General features: G+C 36.5%; 1 protein-coding gene across 1 annotated transcript in view; it reads right to left on the bottom strand.

Moving 5' to 3' along the window:
* Positions 1-2,136: 2,136 nt before the first annotated feature.
* SIM1 (SIM bHLH transcription factor 1) overlaps positions 2,137-23,687 on the bottom strand; it is a 41,686-nt gene continuing 20,135 nt past the window's right edge. The window contains 3 exon segments of the mRNA XM_090135958.1: positions 2,137-3,981; positions 4,812-5,217; positions 12,868-13,033. Of these exon segments, the coding sequence (XP_089992084.1) occupies positions 3,251-3,981; positions 4,812-5,217; positions 12,868-13,033 (1,303 nt within the window). The 3' untranslated portion in view covers positions 2,137-3,250.

The raw sequence follows: 23,687 nt of genomic DNA, 5'->3' as shown, positions 1-23,687 counted from the left end.
CTGTCAATTCAGAAGAAATTCCTGGCTATCTAAAGCAGCAGAATAGCAAAGTAGCTAACAAAAGGCATCTACTGAAGTGCTGAGGAGCAACAGTTGCTGAAACTCCAGGAGGGAACTGAGCATCAGCCTATGCCTGTAGCAGAACAGAGTTGCAGAAACAGACCCTTCTACCTCTCTACTGATATATCAGGTATCCTATTTATTACAGTGCATTCTGTTGCATTTATCATTGTAGTGGACTGGTACTGTTGAAAATAGGAGAAGTAACAACAGTTTTGAAATTTTTATTTTGAACTTAAATTAAATGGCAATGGGGAATTTTTATTGCACAGCACACTGGCTTTTTCCTAGATGAAACTGTACAAATAGAAACATCCTATATTGTGCCTGCCTGCTTTATAAGTCTTCTGTTTTTCCAAAGTGCCTGTCAGAATGCCCAAACTGTCTTCTCCTGACTACTTGTGGCCATTATACCATTAGACAAGCTGATCTCCAGAACCCTATTGCCTTCTAATTAAAAGTTTGATAACAAGGGTGCTTGACGACCCTAAAAAACTTTAGTGCTGACAGAATCCCACTCATCCAAACAGTTTAGGAAACTCCTCAGTAATACAAAATAATATTGACAGTTAGACTTCTTTTTATATGTACTAGTAAGGATAATACGATACTGTGTACCTCTACTCTAATTCGCTTTGCAAATTGTATTTTAATACTGTACAATGAGACTCCAAATACAAGTTCATCCATATTATTCTTATGAATAAGTGAAATAGATATTTATCCAGAACTGGATTTATCAAAAATACTTTGTTGTTCCTATGCTTTAGGAAGATATACAACTGTTGGGCTGGAAGAAGTCCATTTTGGTCCGTTCCTTCCTCTGAGTTAAGGGTTGTCAATGTTTTTCTCCCTTTCAATTATTTGCTTTGCTTTTATCTTAAAACAAACAAACAAACAAAAATCTCTAGACCTTTGTTATTCATTTGGCAGTTAGTCAAATACATTTCTTGCCAAATCATTTTGTTCTCATTTTACTTTGGCTACCATTCAATGCCCTGTCTCTCATTTCTGTCACTAGTTCAAATAGTTTTAGAGCATTATTTATCTCTCTTCTGTGCAGAGCTTGGTACACACCAGTGACATTACCCCTACTTTTTTCCATTACAAAGATGACAGACCCAGTTTATTTAAAGTTTTTATTAGATCTTTCAGTCTCTTTATCTTTTTGCTGAGCTCTGCTCCACCTTTTCTATTATGGGCTTTAGATAATAAAAAACAGACTGTTGCTCTTCCTTGTGTTCAACGTACATTTCACCAGGAGTGATCACACTGCAGTCAGTAGAGATTGCTTATGGAGTAAGGTACTACTCAATTCAAGTTTCACAATCTGCCTTGGAGTGATCAGAACTATACACAATATTCCACATTCAGAGAGTTAATTTCCTCTACTTTCAAGTATATCTATACTTACGTGGCTTACAATGTTATTATTTAGCTTTTGCTTCTCATTAATTTTATTTGAAAATAGATATTTTTAACCCACCTATAGCATGCTGCTTTATATTTAGTTCCACTGATGATTCAATCCCATATGTCAAAATTCTTAATGTTACAAATGAAGCTTGGCTTAGTGCTAATCTCATTTTTGTAACCACTTCAAGTCCTCTTACCATCTTTGTGGTAAAATAAGGAGTGCTGGTCCTGTTCCTGTTGCAGTCAACTTTGAGATGTCTTGTAAATGCCATAAAGAGAAGCACAGGTCTAATATTATTGTCTACAAATAACTTAGTTTACTTTTTTAGCGTGTGTTTTTTATTGAATCTTTTCTAATCAGTTAGTGACCCTTTGTTCATGAGATTATTAAAAATCACAGAAATTTTTTCTGCCTCTTTCAACATCTTCTATAACCCCAGGACAGGCCACAATAATATCAATATTTGTAATGTGATTGAATTTTTTGGAACACTAATTTCTCTCAGTAATTTTTTCTTTATATATGACTGATTTTGGTATTCCTAATAAGTTCATATATCCTTTTTTTTTTCTTTTTTTTTTTCTTTTTTTGATGTAATCAAGAAAACGATGTATATTACTTTTTCAAAGCCATACCAATTACCCTCTTTATGTCAGAATACTTATAACCTTCTATGCTTTCTTAATTTGCTACAACACTTGTACAAAATTAGGACAAACCTCCATGATGTTCTTATCTATCTCTGCCATATTCTTATAGGTATGCAGTTGCTTTTGTATTTTACAGAAAAAAATTCTGATTCTATTGAGTTTCTTTTGTGTTTTAATTTAATTCTTCATTAGTTGGCCATTTATAAGCACTTTTTCTTATGCTGTAAATATTACTGAATAGCATACATAACCATAGGGTTAAATGTGCGTACCTTTGACCACTCCTACATCCAGTCTATTCTCTCTGTTTCTCCCAAGGATTTTTTCCATTTCACTCCACTTCCCCCTTTTTGCAACCTTTCAAAAATGAGGGCAATCTCCCATCTCTCCATCAAGACAAACATTTCTCAAAACTACACTGAGAAAGACCCTCTTTCTTTCTTTTAAATACACTCATAGTATTTGATTATTCTAATTATGAGGATACTGCTCTTTTGACTCCTTTCAAATCAAGTGTATGTAAATAACTATGCATGTGAGTACACAAGAAAATAACAAATCTGAGGAGCTCTTTCTCCTCTTTTTTGATTTGTATTGGTTGGCCATGGATGCTTTATACCATGGAGCAGCATAACACTTGGCCTTTAGGGAATAAAAAGATAGCCAGAAATACACATTTTGATGTGTATTTTAGAGGAACACATTCCAACTTTCCATGATAGTGCATAGCAGTTTTGTTATCTGGGATATGTGGGATACACATGGTTCAGAAGGTCTGCCCTGGGCAGCAATTCCAAAACAACCCCTCTTACACAACGCGTATAAATGGCTCTGCTAGCCTGCCCAGGTTCTCCCTACCTAGATCTCTTCCATCTTTTACACCTCACATGGCATGAACTTTGAGTTTAGCTCCATTCCCTCTAACCCTGCATGCCAGTGCATTTTTATGTTTTAAAAGTAACATTTGTTAACTAACTCGTCTTCCCAAACCTTAGGTTAGTCTCTCTAGTGCACTGTGGTATTTCAAATGCTGGTAATGACAAGGGCATGAAAACATATTATATCTTCCAATTAGATCTCTAAGGTTACTTTTTAAAGCACAAAAGTTTTTAGAAAAAAAGTGTCAGCTTCCATTGGTTATTATAACAGATGTCCCTTTGTGTCCTTGTGCTGGATCTTGCTGCATCCTTAAGTGAGAAGTCACATCAAAGTGTGATCCATTGCAGCCTAGTGAATAGTTTCTAATGGTTTCAGTGTCATATAGATGCTCCAGGGCATACCCAGTTAATGTGTAAGCATGTTTATCAAAGTACTGCCTGTGGGAGTTGTAATAATTTGGAGAAGTTGCTGGATGATCACCTGGAGTTTGATGAGGGGACATGTCTGTATTCAGGTAGTCTTTAGCTAGTACCAAGCTAGATTTTGTTATTCGGTCAGAACTGGGACTGCTTATCCTAGATAGTGCTGTGGGGCTGTTGTCATAGTCATTTTCATGAGGGCTCATAATCTTTCCATCCCGTTGCTGGATGTGTTCACAGGGAGGAGTGTTGGCAACTGTTGGGACGCGGCAGATATCTCCTGCCAACTGTTGCTGGGGGTAGTTTGCAAAACAAATTGTGTGTTTCTTCCCTGTGCCGTTAATGGAAATCAGTGGATCAGGGGTTGTTTTCCGTAACTGTAGCCTGTTTTCTTCCTCTTTGATCATTTGCTGGGTGGCTCTTATTAGAGTTTCAATTTTGCTGGGCTCATGTGGGCTGCTCTGATACTGTTCAGCACGGTATCGGTCACCAGATTCACTGGCAGAGCCAGGATCAGGAGAGCTAACAACACTGTCCTCATCCCAGTGTCCTCTTCCTAGGAAAGAGAAAAATATAACAAAAATTGGGATTGAAGGAAGCAAGCAGTCTTAAAAAACATGCACTCTGAACATTATTTTGCAGACAGAAAACCACACAGAGGCAAGTAGTTGTGACAAAGTCATCAGGAATGTCTATGATAGACTCTTTGCTTTCCAGGATAATTTACCTCAGGTTACAGTAAAATAGAACCGTTCTTCTCTAACTCCAAAAGACTTATTCTGCAAGTCAATGGAACTGTGCTAATTAGTTCTTACAAATTCTTTAGATACAACCTGTGTTTGACAGATTAGTTTAATAGAAAAGCAGCACTTTATGATATATCTGCCCTTACAACCTTAAACTCTGATTTTGATGTCAGCTGCAAATCTTTCATCTCTCAGACTACCTTTTAAACCTAAGGGCCTTTGGATTTATCAAAACACAAAATCAGCCTTTCCTTGTGAAGTTTTGAAAAGTTTCACTTTCTGAAGCTGTGCTAATGCACTGAGGGTGCAATCTGACAGATACCAAATGGTGGTGACTGTGTTGAAAAATAGTATTTTGAAGCTGAGAATTTGCTCTAACAAATACTGTTGCCATGCTATTTTTAGCTGCTGCAGTTTCTGTAGAAATAAATAGGAGGCATTAATTTTGGAGCAACCTACCTATATTTTGCTGCATGCAAAGCAGTCTGTTGAACAACTTGAATTATAAGTATTTCTCATATCTATACCCATGAGCTCTGAGTTGGGAACATGCATTATTTCCTTATCTTGCATGGAGAGTTGCCCACTTGTGTCATGGCTTTGAAACTGTTGCTTCATTTGAGAAAATCCCATCTCTTACCATGAATCCTGTGCACTGACGTTATGTGGGGCATACTGTTTTCATACGCTTCTCTGCTTTCAGGGGATGACTTGGTCAGGGGCAAGGCTGATCGGGAGCCCCACCAGCCTTCCCTCCCCGGCTGCGGTGTGCCAAGGAAGTATCTGCCAGCTTCACATCTGCCTCCCTCACAGGCCTGAGTATGGAAATGTCTGTCATCGCCTAGCCTTGAGTGATCTAGTGCAAAACCGTAGCAGAGAGCACTGCGGTCCGAGTACTGTCTGTAGGCACAGGAGACATCGTGGTGCTGGGAGCTTGGCCTGTCCACGGGCTCCAGCAGCTGGGGAGAGGCTGTGTCGGTGAGGGGGCTCCCACCCCACTGGCTCTCATGGTCAGATTCAGATCTCTCGGTGTGAAATCCAGAGTACTGAAAAACAGGAGAAACAGCAGGGAATTTACTGAGCATCAATGAAATCTGAAGTATCGGCACTGGAAATATAGGGAGTATGCACTGAATAGGGCGTTTTCCATTAGCATGCCCACACGTCCGCACCTTCTGATGGGACTCCTCATCTTTTCCTGTATTACATCCTTAATGAGCTCACAGATGACAGGACAGACATCATGAACATCTAAAACATCCCATGTCAGCCCTTAATAGCCATCTTTTTTATGATGTGTGATATTAGGATCACCAACAACAGTGTGGCAAGTCAATATTTTTTTAATATGTCCAGGTTTTTCTCATTGCCTTGAAAGCTGCTGCTTATGTGCAACAATGGTGCTCCAAAGCTCTTCTGCAAAAGTACTTTTAAAATAACGCCACTTCTAGAGCATTCTCTCATGTCAAATTGAAACTGAATGTGTTTGCAAGTTCTTTTTCCCAAAGTCCCTTCTCTTTTCCATTTTTTTTCTTACCTGGGATACTCTGAAACATATTTTCTGCTATTATTTGGGACAAGAAAGTTTCCTGTAGATACCAGGACTCCCCAAACTACTAAAGAGAAAAGCTCAAAAGTGATGGTAGGTTAATAGGAAATTAGAAAATCACAGATCTGCTGCAAAGTGGGAATAAGAAAAATCCAGCAATTATTTGCCAGGAAAAACAAAACAAAACAAAACAACTGATCGCTAAAGCAGACAGAGCAAACATTTTGTCACCCTCATTTAAGCAGAGCTATCCCAAGACAAAAGAAAAAGAGCTAGCCAGCGGTTTGAAAAGCAGACAGAATATGAGAATGAATGTTGTTATGACAGAAATAAATGTTAAGTAGAATTCCATAAATTTCTAGATAGTCTTAGTAAGTGTTTGAAACTTCTGGATACTTTCCTGGGAGAGAAAAAAAAAAAAGAATTTTTGTTTAACCTCCTAGGATTTAGCTATCTCATTTTTTAATCTTTTTATTTATTGGAAATGTCAAACTGCATGGAACATCTTTAAATCAATTTCACCCATGATTACGGTCTGGGATGAGACCAAAGCCATACATGCTCACCTCTTCAATACTGCATACTCATGTCACAAATCAATGTATTACAGCATGAAACCTTGGAATTCTCCCATTCCATCATTCACCCTCCAGATGCCCACTCTGTTTTTTCTTTTAATAGGCATTAGGCCTCTCTCCTGAAAACATAAACTTACCTTCCTTTTCATTAGATTGAGTTGCTATGAAACTCCTCATTATCAGCCAGGATCAAGGTTTTATGCACTTACCAATTGAAAGTATTGACCAGATGTTTGACTTTCAGAAACTTAAACCATCTGTGCAACATCAGTAGTGGAACTACTTCATTTTTGGCATTTAATTGGGTATTGCTTCAGTATTCCAGTTCATATTTGTGAATACTGTTTGTCAACAAGATAGGCTATTTAAAGGCAAGAAAGAAAGGGTCATGGCTTTGAAGTGGGAAATTATATTTTGTTAGTATTTGATAGAATACCTGTAGGCAGAAAACTTACTGGTAGACATGGAGAAGGCCAGCAAGCTAGTATCACCATATTCACTGCTACGCTTTAGTAACGAAAGAATACATCTAACTTTGAATGAAAGTAATATAGATAGATAGCCATAAAAGGACTCTCTTAAATTTCAGCACTCAAGCTAACTAGGAATTCTATTCAGCCATCATAGTTTTAAGTGATCAACTGGTACACTTAACTTTCCTGCTATCCTTTCAAATCTAACATTTTCAATCTGCTTAGTCACAAATATATCTTCAGAAATAGTAACGAAATTACTGTAAATGTTTTAAGAAAATATATGGACAAAATGAAGTTTACAATGAAAAAAATTAAGAAAATTTTAACTATGCAATTTTTGCTAGCATAGAAATTCACAAAACAAAAAACTGCTTTTGTAACTGTTCTTACTTTTGGTATTATTTACAGGTGTTTTTTGTTTGTTTGTCTTTAATTGTTTTTTATAAACTAGATTTTTTGTAATTGAAAAAGTTTCAAACTGAAATGTAAGACAATATAAATAAAAATCTAAGTATAAAAATGTTGAAAGTTGATTTATTTTCTTATTAAAAACAAAATGAAGACTGTGTACTCCTTTCATGAGAAGGACAAGAAAAATTATTTTCCAATAATTTTATCATGAATTTTCATATGAGTACTAATTGCCAAAGATCTTTCAAATTGAAAATTCTGAATTTCATTTGGCTCTATTGTATATTCTTCTATCAGTTCTCTGCTTTTAAGGATGCAGCAGGGCCCAGCTTGGCTTCTTTTGAGGAAAATTCCCCCATTTAAGTGAAAAAAATAATGTTTTTTTTTTTTTCTTTTTAAATCTTGGTCCTAACCAGAAAGGATTTAGTTGCACAGACTTGTACTTTTAAGAATGGGAAACCATATCAAACAGTCTATGTTCAGCATGTCAGAAATGCACCATGTAATGTCATATAACCATGTAGACAAGACCAATACTGCTTCATGCATTTTCTTTCTACTTGATGTAAATGATGATTATTTGAGATCTGACCTTGGCAGCTGCGAGGCCATGCACAGAATTAAAATAACACTGTGAACTGCTTGTGGCCAGCGTTGTCTACCGATGTTTGGTATGACTGCTTATATTCTTAAGGTAGAACAGAAGCAGACATAGGCCAAAAATATGTCTAATTCCTTTCAAAGTTAATTACATCTCAATTTGGCACCATTAGACTGCTTCTACTGCTGCAGTCCTTAGACTGCCTCTTCTGGGAATTTGATGTTGACAGGTGGAGACTCCAAATAAAGGCATGCGTGACAAGTTGATGGGGGGAGTAATGAAAGGATGATCAAAGATACTGCTTTACTGAGATGGCAGTGGAAACACTATCTCTCATGTCAGAATTAGGCTCCCATATGCCAAGTGATGAAAGACCATAGAAAGCACAATTCGATTTAATGAAAATTTTGCCCAAATAAAACTAATGAAAGCATTTTTTTTCTTAATCCCAGTCCTACCTCAGCAAAAATGTTTTCCTTTCTGCCATTTTTGCCCTTTGTTTTCTCTGAGTAGAATTTATTTGTTTCGTTCTTTGTTGAAGTTTAACCAGCAGACAGAACTTAAACATCATGAGGAACTTTTTCAAACAGGCAACATTTGAAATAACTTCAGATGTTTTCTAAATTGTCTTCTAGCATAAAGAACAAAATAAATAAATCAAATGGTCCTCCAGCTGTTCCAAATACTAGAAATCACAGAACTGTAGAATCCTCAGATTGGAAAAGACCTCCAAGATCATCTAGTCCATCCTCCAACTGCCACCCATATTTCCCCACTAAATCATGTCCCTTAATACAACATTTAAACATTTCCTGTATGCTTCCAAGGATGGTGTTCAACTAGCTCTCTGGGCAGCCTGTTCTAGCCCCTAACCACTCTTCTGAAGAAATTTTTCCTAACATCCAACCTGAATCTCCCCTGGTGCACCTTAAGACCATTCCCTCTAATCCTGTCACTAGTTACGTGAGAGAGGAAGTCATCCTTCACCTCTCCACCACTTCCTTTCAGGTAGTTGTAGAGAACATAAGGTCTCTCCTGAACCTCCTCTTCTCCAGACTAAACAATCCCAGTTCTCTCAGAAATGGAGATTTGCAACAGTTTTTTCTTAATCTTTCTCTCTGGAACTGTCTTCCAGAGTGTTATTTCAGTGTACAAAAGCAGTGAGGGCACACCAGCAGGATTAGCACTGACACAGAAAGGAGCTACTGGCCATTACAGATGCTTGTTTTACTCGAAGAAAGACTTCAGAAGAGCTGAAGGGGCAAGGGAACAGGAAAATACCAATTTCATGTCTAAGACAAGCTTACTTTAAGGGAACCCATGGAAGTGAATTAGGCCAGTAGATGATTTTAATATTTCTTGAAGTCATATTCTTTTGCCTGACCTCTCATTCTTACAGGTGTCTGACTGGCTAAAACACTTATCCTGTCACATGCAGCAACATCAGACTTCTCCACACACACTGTCATATGTTCAAATGTTATAGTTATCTAATTTTCTGTCAGCCTGCTCAGATTTTTATTGTTATGAACACGAAATATACAGTGAAACTCTCTCAGAGTTCGTTTTTCCATGAAAAACTTTCACTACATTAGCATTAACAGCTTTTCTCTTGATTTGTGTCTTAACCATGAGAAAAAAACATCACAGATGCGGGCAGCATTGTACTAAGAACATATGCATGCTTTTAAATCACTTTTATCTTACTTTTTACTAATGTAATCCTGAAATGTAAAATATGTTCTTTTTGCATTCACTATTATAGACAGAACAGATGGTGAAAGGCTTAGATTAAAGTAATACAGCATGTCCATTAAAATAACCCCCACTGCTGGTGACTCTTCACCAGATCAGGAGTTATGTTTACTATAAAAAGAGGGCTTTGCTTTGCTTTTGAATATGCTACAAGTTACCACAGCCTTAGGCTATGGAAAGAAATGATAAATGAAAGGCTGACTAGAATTCAACCTGTTTCCGATGTCTTTAAAGGAGGAGGGGATATGTCCAGGTAGTGTTGGATTGCAGAATTAATCTAGATTATTTGTTTAAAGTAGCCATAAAGTTAGTTTATCTCCATTGTCAATTGTGGGGGTAAGTTAGCAATAACTAATATACACTACTGGAGAAATCTATTGCTTTCAAAAATTTGTGAATGCTGTAACACAGACCAAAGTCCCCATCCAACAGCTAATAGGTACATCCCTATGTGTGCTTTCTCATTACATATACACTAAATATATATATTTATATGGTCTTTATCCAAGAACCAAGATAAGATATGAAGCAATAAAACTTTATCCAGATTGACCATAAAACATTCTCATTAGAGGCAGACAACAGACAATTTTAAATATTTTCTTAAAATAACCATCATTAATGGGAGACTAAACTCTAAAGAGACTGTTCAGATGATCACAATTAAAATGCTTTTCCATTCTTGCTACTTCTTCCTGTTTACAGAATAAATGAGGTCCAGGGCTAGCTTTTAATAACACAAAATAAATGAGGTCCAGGACTAGATTTTGGAAGCCCCTAACTATTATTATAATTATGAGCGATGACTGTAGATATCATTTAACCAACTCACAGTTTCCTTTTCTTGCATACCTTTATCAAATCTTCATTTATCCACTTTTTTCACCTCCTCTTTCAGCTCTTCCACTCTATTTGGACAGAACTGTAAGAGCACTGTTCATTGTGCTCTGGCAAATCCTTGTGCTGTGCCATGAATTTTGAGTTAGTTTCTTCTCTGCTCACCCTATCCCTGCCTGGGACAGGTTTCACAGAGTCTGCATGACCACTAAGCGTGTATCAATCAGTGTTAATCAGATGATGACCAGTTCCTTCAAAGTAATGAACTCACTGAAAAACACCATATTGCAATATGCCTGTTTTTGCATTAGGTTTGAGGGGATAAAAAAAAAGCATGCATTATCATTTTGTTAGGTGACCAAAACACTCCCTTTTTGCCCTAGAACTGAATATTCAGCTGAAACTTATTAACAAGGTTTTCTCACAGTTCACATCTCATGTAGCTATCCTAGGGGCACACAGCTGACAAGGGAGTGGATTCTTAGTCATCACCCAAGAAAGCATGTGATTCACTTTTCTCATCAAGAGTGAAGTAGCAAACTAAATGCTGTGAGGAGAGGGGAAAAAAATCCAGCAACTTATATTTAAAATTTCTTAGATGGCCTTAACATTGAGAGATTACTTTCCTCACTGCTGTTATTTTACTAATAGATTGCTTGCTTCCTTTCTTCACAAAAACAAACAAACAAAAACCCACACAAAAACAGGCTCCTTTGCACAACAAAACCCATGCCCTCACTTTCCAGATGTGGTTATCAAATCACATTTTAATTCTTCACTATTGGCAAGCTACATGGGCTGGAGATGAGGGACACAGCCCATACCACCTGCTGTATGTTCTTTGCAACAGCTTTTCTTAATATTTCAACAGTTTATTCAGTGGTTGAGAAGGACAAGAGGGATACAAAGCCAAGCTGCCAGCATTGCTTGCGGTGATTTGCTGGAATGAATGGTATGACCACTTTTCAGGTGGGCAACTAGCGCTGCTGCTTACTTATGAATGACGAAATCTGTGACTTTACTACCAGTCAGCTGATAATAAGGATGCAAAGTGAAACTGAAGACTAAATACCCTCAGCTTTCAGACAGCAATCCCTGACTAGCGTTGCATTGCTAGTTCTAGAATTATTCTGGAGGCAGAGAGAATGAAGTGAAAATTTTACTGCAAAAAGCAGACTTTGCTGGGAGGATGATAGGTCTTCATTTGCAATTGTTCCACTAGTAATGGAGGACTTCTGAAAGAGCCTTACAAGGTGAAACAAAGGGTAATTTCAATAAATCAAAGATAATCCTCTTTAAAAAATGTAATTTAGAATGAATTGTAGGTATTTTACTGATTCTTTAAATCATTTTTATTATAATTGTTTGCTGTAGAGCACTCAAGTGAGAATGCTACTCTTTAATAACTCATAGAAACGTGTGTGAACAAATGTTCGAACAACAGTCAGAACAACGTCTGGCAAATTTAGATTCTTAAAATTAAACTTCCAAGTTTCTGTCATTCCTATAAAAATCTTACCCGTGGTACTTTTGAGGAGAAAAGGAAAGAAAGCAAGAAAATGATGTAGACACATGGGCTGACATTGTACACTCACAGAAGCAAGTTTAGAACAGAGAAACTACAGTCCTCAGTTTCACTATTGGATAAATATTGACCTGGACATTTTGAAAACATATAGCTACCTAGTGTTATATCATGAATGCAAACATTTTATACATCATGTAGTGGAATAAGAGCTGAAATTGTGCAACATGTTTTAGGAAACATAATGGTTAGTCCAACAAACCAGATTTATTTGAGATAAATGGCTGGCAATGTAATAGTGCAAAAGCAGTGGTGCTGTTTGTGGAACAGCCGCATAGGTCTGTTAGGCAACCTGCAGGTCAGAGACTCAGTAGAGTCTGGCCCATTCTATAAACAGGGGTGTGTGTCTAAAACATGAAGCATGAAAATGAAATCTGGGAAATTAAAGTCTGATAGTGGCCACCTACCAGTTCTCTCTCTCCTCCAAAGCTGTCTTGTTTCAATTCAACTAGCTAGCTTGTTTCTTTCCCTACTCAAAACTCAGTCTTTTTGATTAACACTTCAGTGTTAAACTGCTGTCAAACATGTGGCAAGTTTCTAAATATGTTGGAATTATCAAAATGTAAGGTAAAACAAGTTTCCTCAGACTGCAATACTCCCAGTCCTCTCAAACCAAGTATTTCAAAAGCAACATTTTCACTTATCCTTTTGTTCACTCCTTATTAACTCAGAGCTCTGTGCTCTGAGTTGGTTATGATTTACTATGCATGCTGAAGCATAACTGCTTCCAGCTTCTTAGAAACATTTTGAAGAAATGTATTCCTGTCTCAACACCTTATAACCTGTTGTCTTTTACTCCCTTTGAGTAACACGCTCTTTGGCCCATTCTAATTGTGTGGGTTAAAAAAGCAGTCAAAATCAAGATATTCAAAAAGATTTAATTCTGTTTTCCAAAGACAACTACCTGTGGGTACGGTGATGTCCTTGATTTTGACTTTGTGCTCGAGAGGCGAGATTTGCTTCCCTTTCTATTATCCGTTATGGTCGGAGTTGAATTTGCGTATGAGAATGCCGGCTTGGTAGCTGTGACCTGATCCAGGGAGAGCTGTAGTCCTTTATATTCAGTATCCCTATGTAAAAGGCAAAAGTGAAAAACAAGTTCACTTCATATCTTAATGGGAAACATACCTTCCTTCTTAGCAAGAGTGGAAAAGAAAGATATTTTTAAGGAAAAAAACCAACAACCATGCAGTTTACCGCCCTTATATATCTATGTAGTATAGCTTACTAAACAATAGCACTATTTTCATACTGAAAATATGATTGCTTTTTATGTCCAGCTATTATCAACCTGATCTACATTTTCAGTAATAAAAAATTAAATGGGACGGAAATTTCAGAGACTTTTACTACAGTTCTGCATTGGTCACAGAGCTGAGTAATAGGACACATTTTCCTCAAACTTTTAACTATACAGCTACAAACTTACCACATGTGTATATGTGGACACTAGTGCACATGTAGGGAGAACAGCCTTCATATGCAGACGGTTAAATAAATTAACATTTTTTTTTTTAATGGAAAACATTTATAAACTATGTTTATACTTTTTATTATTGATGAATTAATGCAAATTTGTGAAGCTTTTTTTCTATGCTTTTATGTGAGCTTTTATTCCTCTATTTGAAGAGTCTTTTACACTGGAAGTACTTTCCAGACAAATGAAACAGTTAAGTAAATAAAAATCTTGTAATTTAAATGGTATTCCATACACTCACAGAGATTTTCTAGGAGGAGTTAAGTATAATGGCAACTCGTTACATTCAGTTTCTTCAAATTTTCTAATGAATACATAAAATAAAGGAGAATTGGCACTATTGATGATGTCTTCCTAACCATAATGAGGGCATATGCTTTAAACTGTACCCCTCTGAAAACATCTGTGCTTCTACTGGTACCCAGGGGAGTAAGAAAAGAGCTCTCCAGCTTTCATGTAGTCATACGGAACCTATTCTGACAATGATTCATTTAAACAGAGCAGAGAAGGAGCTTCTCCCTCACCTACCTACCTGGAGGAAAAGAGGAAGGATTCATGCTTTTCTCTTCCTTTGTGTTAATCAGCAGAGAAGGATGAGAGCAAGGAAAGAATAATGCTTCACTTCTGCAGTCAAAGAGGCAGCATGTTCATTCAGACATTACCCCATGCTCCGTCTGAACCTAAAGATTCATTCTCATAACAGTAAACTGTTCACCCTGCTTTAGCAACAATATCTTGTTCTAGAATCACATGTATTTTGATGCAAGCCGTGGCAATTTTTTTTTAGAAAGGAACTTCACCACAATCTGAGCACATCACAGCTTAGTACACTGAAATCCTTTCAGTTAAAAAACAGCTTTAGAAGAATAAACTTGGTAAGTCACTGAAATAAATGAAATAGGATGAGTATTTGGACAGCCAAAGATAAACCTGCAGAATAGATGATTTATCTAACCCAATTCTACACTAAAATTTTTTTGCAAAAAAACTTGGTAGAACAGACTTTGTTTTTTGACAATGCAGACTACATGTGTGTCTCCATGTATATATACATAACACATAGAAGCAAATCACTGCCATTAGAACTGTGCTGATTATGCTTTTTCCAGTCCATAATGTGCAGAGATTCGCTAAGCATAACTACTGATATAATGAAAATGTATGTGATCATTGCTTCAAATTTTACCTTTAAATCTCTGCTATATATTGGCTTTTCAAACACCATGCATGCAGCTATCATTTCTGAATATAGAGATCCTGTCCAGATATTTTGAAATCTTCAGTGTTTTCCATGCTTACTTCCAGAATTTTGATATGGACACTGACTCAACATGCAAATCTTCTGCCTCCATATCAAAAGTCTTATCAAATTACCTTCATATTATAGAAAATATCAGAAACAAAGGATGTCCTTTAATCTTCATATTTAACAATTACAGTAGCATGAGGTATTATCAATTGTCATAAAAACTATCAATCTCATTGTGATATACACATTCTCCCTGGCAATTTGATTATAAGAAAACATGGGGGAAGGGTTCTGTGGTCTCAATGTCAGATGCAAAATATGTTACATCCACAAATCAGAAAGGATCAAAACCGAGATGTTTTGCTTTTTATAACCTACCAAATCTTTTTATTCCCATTCTACTGGAGAAGCCCTGCCATTATATACCCGTCTCTGATGCATGCCAGTATCTGTTTCCTTCTCCTATCAGAGCCTCTAAAAAATTGGAAGAAACACCACCTCAGTATTCGGACTACAGATTATCACTTCAACGCTATCTTCATTCTCTTTATTTCTGTATAAAGGCTGAGCATTGAAATATAAGAGACTACATCGTATAATGAATGCTTCTAGGCCATAAGAATCTGAAAAACAGGTATGTCAGTTCTGTCCAAAAATCTTTTGTGTTGTCATATATTACCTTCCTAAATCCTCAGTATGTCCAGGGTGAGGAGTCACTTTCCCAGAACACCACACATTGGAATAAACACCAAAAGATAGTATTTGTTGCCAATTGCTTAGAACAAGTAGAAAACAATTTGAAATTCATGTTACTCAATGTAAAGTTTCTGGGAAGGAAAAGAACACATCTGTGCTCTCCTTTCAGATGAAACACCTGGAATTTTTTGCATCATCAAGACATGAATCAATGCCATCCCTGTCCTAGCATAGCTACCCTTCAGAAGACCCAAGATAGATACCAGAACACCACTAGAAACAGGCCAAGATAAATACCAGAAGTTTAAAAAAAAAAAAAAAGAAAATATGGAAGATGGGCTCTCAGTGTCAGATGGAGGAGATGTTCCATCAAGAAATGAAAATCTTTGAGTGTATCCATATGTACTGTGAAGCAACAGACTAGAGGAACCAGAGCTCCTAGTGGTGTACGAACAACAGATGGAATTTCTGACAACTTCCTGGAGGCATTCATAAAACTTCCGCCAACCACGGTACTGCAGTCTCCAGATTCTTGTTCTCAGACCCCTGTATCTACTATTACACAGTCACATTAACACAGTAGTCCTGCATCTCATGTTCTACAAGTAATTAAAAAAAAAAAGTGATGGGTATGAACACCTTCTTCCAAGGTCCTCACCTTCAGGATCTATATAATCTACATCTATCCATATGAGACTGCTGAGAGAGAGAGTGATATGGCATGTGTTCAATTGCTAAGAGTATGTTGCTGACAATCTACTATTTATCTCATTTTCTGATGCAACTATCATCACTATAAAACATCAGAATATCTACAGGAAATTAGCTCTTAAATGAAGAACATATGGATCAAACTGAATCCAGACAAGACCAAAGTAATGCTTCTTTGCAAAGGGAAACACATTGAAGACCTCCACCTTTTCATGATAGGAAACAGCCATTCCTTCCACAGTTGAATGGAAATTCTAGGTTCTCTTTGACTCCTAACCATATGCTTCCCAAAATGTATTATTTCTTCTCTACCTTGTCCTTTCTCCCCCCAAAGGGAACTGGGCTGGTATGGTCAATGTATCAGGCACCTAAAGACTGAATTACCATACTCCTCTGTAAGTGAAAAGAAATCAAAAGCAAAGCACAGCATCCATTTGATAAAATATGCTGTTTCCCATTGTCTGCTTGGTTGTAACTCCCAGAAGCATTTCTACTTTGCCTTGTCGCTGGTTCTTCCAATGCCCATTGTAAACTTTGATCCTAATTGTTGTTGTATTTGAGGTAACATCATGAAGAAAATAGGTCCACAGCCTACGCCAACTATACTTCTCTGCATTAAAGTATGTGAATGTTGAGCACAAAGCGTTCTTTATTAAATGGATCTAGCTATAGCAAGCTGCATGGGCTGAGAAGGACAAAAGCTGGAGGAGAAATGTGTGTAATGGAAGAAACCAATCTGTCTGCCCATGACTTCTGTGCCAGCTGGATATGCAAGACTTGTGAAAAGAGTGCTCACAAATCAGCAACAGAAGATTTTTTCTGCCTACTATCACTGCCAAAATATACAGCATGAAGCAAGATGAAAAGTCTGGTTAACAACATTTTGAAAAGGAGGTAATGGCTGATTAGCATGTAGACAAAAAGGAACAGTGAATGAGCATCAGAATAACATAGCTCCTGAATTCCTGGCAAACAAAAGAGGCTTACACAATTGTGGCAACTGGAACTCACCATGAAATTGAAGAAAATTAGTGTTTTCTATATAGACTTGTTGGAGAGGAAAAAAAAAGAGAGAGAGAGGGAGAGAAAAGAGTATTGCTAGAAATAGTTTTGGGAAGTCTGGAATTAGTAATGGAGGGAGGCCCAAGACAAAACTGTAGAGAAAAATTGAGGTTTTCTATACTTGTGTTTCTTCAAGAAATAGGAGGCTCTTTGGGACTACCATAATAAAAAATCTAAAACAAAAGTGAGAACAGACATTAACATTAGAAAGCAAATGGCATATTAACTGAAAATATTAAGATTCCCTAATTCAAGAGAAATTAAACCCAGAAAAAGATGTTTTCAAATACCAAGAGCAGCTGACCAGAACTTTTCCAGAGAAAAGAACAAAATAACACCCATTAGTGAAAAATAAATATTCAGACTGAACCAAATGAACTTAAGAAGGAGGACAAACACACTCAAGAATAAAGGAAGATCTAATGTATGTTCTCTCATAAGCAGCATAACCTGCAAAACAAGATGGGAACTTCCAGAACAAGAAGAAAGAATGCTCTGCCCATTGAAAAATCTGCAAAAGCCATAAGGAAGAGTGCCAGCTTACAATGATGTCTTAGCAGAGAGAAAGGAAGAATAAGCTATACATGCAGTAACTGAAAATACATCAATAACCAATGAAGAGACAAATATTTACAATGCATTTTTTCCATTAAAAGATGTTAGATGCTCTAAAGAAAATTTACATAAATTCAGTCTTCATACATGAACTTATTGTATTAGAAGCATCTTTCAGTTCGTACTGTCCAGCAGCAGTCAAAAAACCAATATACAACTGGAAACAGATCTTAGTGTTATTCCCTCCATTGATAATCTGAAAACTATGTAATAATCATGCTGTTCAGTGGAAATCGTAGCAAGGCATCAAGTGACCATACAGTCTTGACAAACATGGGATAACCTACATCTCTTCATTCCTAAAACATATTAAAGTAATAAACAAAGTACAAGCTGGAAGTAAAAGCATTAGATGACCTAAATGGAGCAAATTACTACATCACAAGTACAATTGTTCATACCACTGAAATAAAGAGGAAAGCACTGTTCATGCAAAATAATCAAGGTGTGATTTTAATTGGTTACACTATTATTTCTTGTGAGCACATTATACGTTTGTAATTTATTCTACTGCACAAAAAGTATTTATTAAAAGAGAATATATGAATGCCTATCTGCATTTTCTTTTAAAAAATTGAGAAAATTAATTTTTTCCTGCCAGTGTAACAGTATAGAAAGTATGACTTAAAACTAAAGGTGTTAGTATCATTAATGTTCAGTCTATTTTGCAATTGCTGCAATCCAGTGAAAATCAGCCATGAAGGTGGTAAAAGCTCAGCATTCCCTCATCTGATCTGATGACAATACTGTAATATATTATTCTTCTACTCTTAAACAATGCTTGCAACTTTTAACATTTCTGCACTCCAGCTCATGCAATACTAACAGCGCCATTCAGCAGATGAGTGAAAAGAGAACAGATTCTGGCTGTTCGTCATGATCATGGCTTTCTAAATCAGCAGATGGTGCAACAAAACAGACAGTTTCCTCATCTGCTGTGTTCTCTGTTCATGTACAATGTGTCTCAGAAATGTTTACAAAGGCCTCGATCTGTTCACGAGACGTGTCAGGAGAAGAGTTTGCAATCCCCTTATCATATTCCTGAACCAATCACAATAGCAATGCATCCCTTCACTTGTATAAGAAATCTAACTTCATGATACTAGACTGAAGTGGGAAAAAAATCTCTTGAACTTCACTCTATGAAGCTATGAAGCCACACTGTCGTTCAGTTGTGTGGCCTCAGAGATACTCTGTGCCCCAGTTTTTCCATCAGCAATTGGTGATCCTCTTTAAAATTTACTGAGTGAAAAGTCCCATAAAGCTCACCAAGTTGTTTGAAAAGACCCTCCAGAAATTTCTCAAGTGGTTGTTTATTACTAGGACACTTAATGGTTAAGCACTGCATCTAGTTGGAGAAGTATCTGTATATTAGATCCCTTCACTGAGTGCCAACCACCTATTTATCCCCATAAATAGCATAAGCAACAGTAGCTGTTTACATCTTGTTGACTTAAAGTTTACAGCTTCTTCAGCCATGAGATTCACGTACATGATATCATATTTCTGTATTTGCTCTTAAAGATAGAGCAAACCAAACCAGGAAGTTCAATTAGAGGATTTGATACATTCAGGAAAATTGAAGCATGAAGTTTCCTATTCAGACCATGTAACACAAATGCCTGAGGATATCTTCTAGAGAGCTACTGTCAGAGAAATTTTATATTTTCACTGATTGGTTTTTCGTCTCAGAGTGCAGTCATTTAACTGTCAGTTGGAGTTAAATAAAATGTCCTGGCCTCTAGATAATCATGGTATAGCAGAGTTTTCAGCAGTCTGAAGGTACAGTTTGTCATTCCCAACCACATGTCTAGCCATCTCTGGCTCCAAAACGAGCTCTTTTTACATTGGTCTTTATTTACTAGATTTTCTAGATAAAAAATACGCACCAGGGATTTATTATTGCTTGTGAATAAAATGCCTAAGATATCCTAGGATAATTACATAGAAAGATAATGATCATCTTTAGTTACATATAGCACTGACAAAAATGCTTTATATAAATAAATAAAATATGAAGAACTGATTTTAATTCTATAACATTCATTTTTACCAGAGTGCTTTCTTTCAAATGTGCCCAGGAACACAATCATCTAGAAGTCATGTTTGGGGTATGTTTAGTAAATGTCATGCTAAATTGAGAAGTGTATTTGACAGGAGCTTATAAGGATTTGTATATGTTGTAATCTGCCTGATAATGAGCAATTGGAATTAAAGTGAATAGCTTGCAATGCTTTCTTTTCTGAGTGGCCACAAAACAGTTAAGAACAGAGCCCAGTGCACCATTTTATCTTAAGGCACGTTTAACCTTGAAGAACTCTTGTGACTCATCTTTATAAGTGTCAGCTTTGATTAAAACATTGCAGTGACTTCTTTGTAAACATTTGGAGTTTTCCATTACTTTATGTTCACCTGAACACTCAGGTAATATTTCTGGATAAACCAAAGGCCTGTTAAATGAAACTTTAAACAGTCTTATTTTTTCTGCCACATACTCCTTTTCAACCATTCCATGTAAAACAATGTCACCCCAGTGCATGTGCACATACAGGTACAGAGCATCCCCTCAGGAATTCGTGCTACACAAATGTAAATTCTGATATACTCATGTAAGATTGTTTCTATTTCAGAGAAAACCAGACTGACAGCAGTACAACAGACTGCTTTTACATAGGGTGGATTTTCATCTCCATCTTCTTAATATTTTTATGTGTTAGAAAAAATAAAAATTAAAATTAAAAAGATACCTTGAATACCACTGACACCTTTAAGACACTGATCTAGTAGCCAGTTTCTCTGAATTGAACTCTCACCCTCCCATCAACTGCTGGTGTCACACTGTGCAAATCATATATCACAGGGTTTTTGAAAGCACTTGGCACTTGCCTGAGCTTACCCTCAAGGAAGCCAGTGGGACTCCTAATTTGGGTAAGGTCAAATTTAGCCCAGATCTTATCACTGCCAAGAATCTCTACCTTAATCTTTCTGAATTCCAACTGTAAAAATTAGATAAAAAATACTTTCCTATGGGAATCACTTCTTTTGTGGAACATTTTTTGTCTGTCTCGCTTATTAAACCAGTCTTTTATTTGAAGGAATAATCTCTCATTACCAATGCATATGGTAGCTAAGCTAAATCTCAGATGCGCCCCTGGCTGCATATCTACCACATGCAAGAGAAGAAAAAAAAAAAAAATAGAAAAGATAAAACACATTGTCTGAGAGCAAGACTCATGTCACTATTGAGGTAAAGCATGTTTTTATTATTTCAAAATTTTCATGTGTTCAGTACAAATGTTTTTACTATGTCCTATACAATTAATCCTTGATTGAAACTCTTCCAGATAGTTAATAATTAAAGATTTCTTTACAGTTGGTATGCAAACAGTTCATCCATGCCTATTACACACCAATTTTCACAGACGTGTTCTTTAATTGGAGTCATTTATTTCTAATCTGCTTAAGCCTTCAGTAGTGTAACGCTTGACTAAATATACATTAAACTCACTTACTTAAACTGCTAAAATAAATTTGAGTTGTATTCTATGAATAAAAATACTTAACTGAATACATGTAATACTATTGTTATTGTGTACCCAACTGAGCAGGAATAGTACGACATATAGCTATATGATAGGCTTGGACAAAAGAATTTGAGAAAGACTGCTGATGACTGTTTGGCTGAAATTATAAAGTAACAAGTTTTTAAATCTTGAAATTTACTATAGAACAGTAATGCAAGCAATGTAACTACCAAGCTCTTCATAATTTTCATTAAGGGTGTTAGGTGTTTTCACTTTAAAATCTATGTACTGTGTTAGAGATAAGAGCCTCAGATCAGCTCCAGGCTAGGAAAATGACTGAAACAGAAAAGAAACTTTAAAGAAAATTGACTACTCTGTATTTTGTAACAGTGACTGAAGTGATGGCACAAGATTAGATAAAAATATTGTATACTCTGATCATAGCCTTTGAAAACCTCAGAGTGAGACAACAAGGATGATGGTCTTGGAACAGCTTCTCTATGCAGAACAGATAAGGAGATTTCTTGGGAGGAAAAAGAGATAACAGAAGAACAAGGAAAGATGTGTAAACTGAGAGTGATACAGAGAAAATATGTAGGAAACAGGTGTTCATTTTTCCTTCTAATACAAGAAGTGTGGGGCTATCAACACATGAAAACTCAGACAACAAATACATTCAAAGGTATCACCTCTATGTAGGATGTCTTTTGAACTTTTTGAAGGCTGAAAGAAAGTGCTGGAGAAGCATTATTGTATGCTTTCCCTATTTTAAAACTCTTTCCAAAGTATTTGCTACAGTCACCATCAGTATGTATCTGATCCTGTTTAGCTTCTTATGTTACACTGTTCACCAAAATTGGTCAGTAATTTTGTACTACAGTTGCTTTAAAACAGTGCAATGAAGAGTGGTCCTGACAACTTGTTATTACTTTTAAGTTTGCTGTAAATGCGAATCTATTCTAATCTATCATGTTTGATCAGTTCCTTTGTGGTCCCCATAATTAAAGCTTTTGTTGCAAGAACCTTCCTAAAATCCTGAAATGAACACATCAAAAAAATTAATTAGCTTTACTGTGATAATTTAATCTTCTTTGAGAAGATGGATTATATCTCATTTGACAGACTTTCTGATTATCTTTTGTGACCAGAGAATGGTTTATCTAAGAAAAAACAAAGTGCTTGAAAAATTGGTTCACCATTCATTCTGTTAGTTCCCTCTTGGCAAATTTCCTATCTGCATGCCTCATAACATACTTGTCCATCATTCTAGCCTGCTTTTCCTGATCAACTTGGTCCCATGGTGCAAAAGCATGTTAAGTCCAGGATGGTTCATGATCCTCATTTCACAAGGAGGTCCCACTTACAGTAGATCACTTTCTCTTTCATCAGATTCACCCTTTCTTGCCGTAAGACTTTCACTTTCTTCAGAAGAAGCAAGATTTTTGTACAACAAATGTGTTTCCCATTCGCTTGTCTAGAGGTCCTCAGCTTTAGTCAAGGGACAGTACTTTGTCCCTCCAGGTCATTCTTTGTCATTCTCTGCCCACAAAGCAAGTAACCATGATATGTCAAGAAATGCTTTTCAACTGAATCTTGAAGGTAAGGGAAGAAAGAAGGGCAAGGAATTACATGTATTTTTTAGCATTTGAAAAGAATGGGGTTTTGTCACTTTCATTATTATTATTTTTACCTACAAATTAATCTACTTGTTTTCTCATTTACAAACCTCTCCTGCAGCCAAAGCCCATCCACATTATTTGTTTACTTGTGTTTAGGGCTCTGTTCATATCACTCTCTCTTGGTGATCCAGCTTTTGTAGACATATCGTATATAATATGTTTAAGATTTAAATATCAACCAGAAAAGCTGATATCACAAGACTGTAAGGTAACTAGCAATACTCCATTTCTGCTAATTACTGGTTCAATCTCCTCAAAGTATATAATATATTTATTATGTGCTACCATATAATTCACTGTTAGAGAGCATCCAATAGGGGGCTACAGAGATGATGAAAGGCCTGGAGGACAGGATGTATGAGGAGCAGCTGAGGTCCTTTGCTCTCCTGGGGATTAGGAAAAGTCTCCTCCCCAGAAGGTTGTCAGGCACCAGAACAGCTTCCCCTGGGCAGTCCTTTCCAATTTGGGATGTTCTATGATTCTATGAAGTGAGTCCATTAAATGTTAACATTTGTACAATATAACCTTTGTTGGGTTGACACCTAGATCCTCTGGGCCACAGAGTAAGTTAAACTACCACATATTGTACAATTACTGCTAAACTCACTGCTATCAAATTCAGAAAATAGAATTTTTAATAGTCTTTATCTACAACCTTCTTATGAAATGTAAATCTATCTTCTGGCTAGCAACTTTGTTCTCCTGGTCCTT

Source organism: Phasianus colchicus, chromosome 2, assembly GCF_987193195.1.
Source record: "Phasianus colchicus chromosome 2, bPhaCol1.hap1.1, whole genome shotgun sequence".
Taxonomy (NCBI): Eukaryota; Metazoa; Chordata; class Aves; order Galliformes; family Phasianidae; genus Phasianus; species Phasianus colchicus.
The sequence above is the reverse complement of the archived record's forward strand: the minus strand, read 5'-3'. Positions and strand labels throughout refer to the sequence as shown.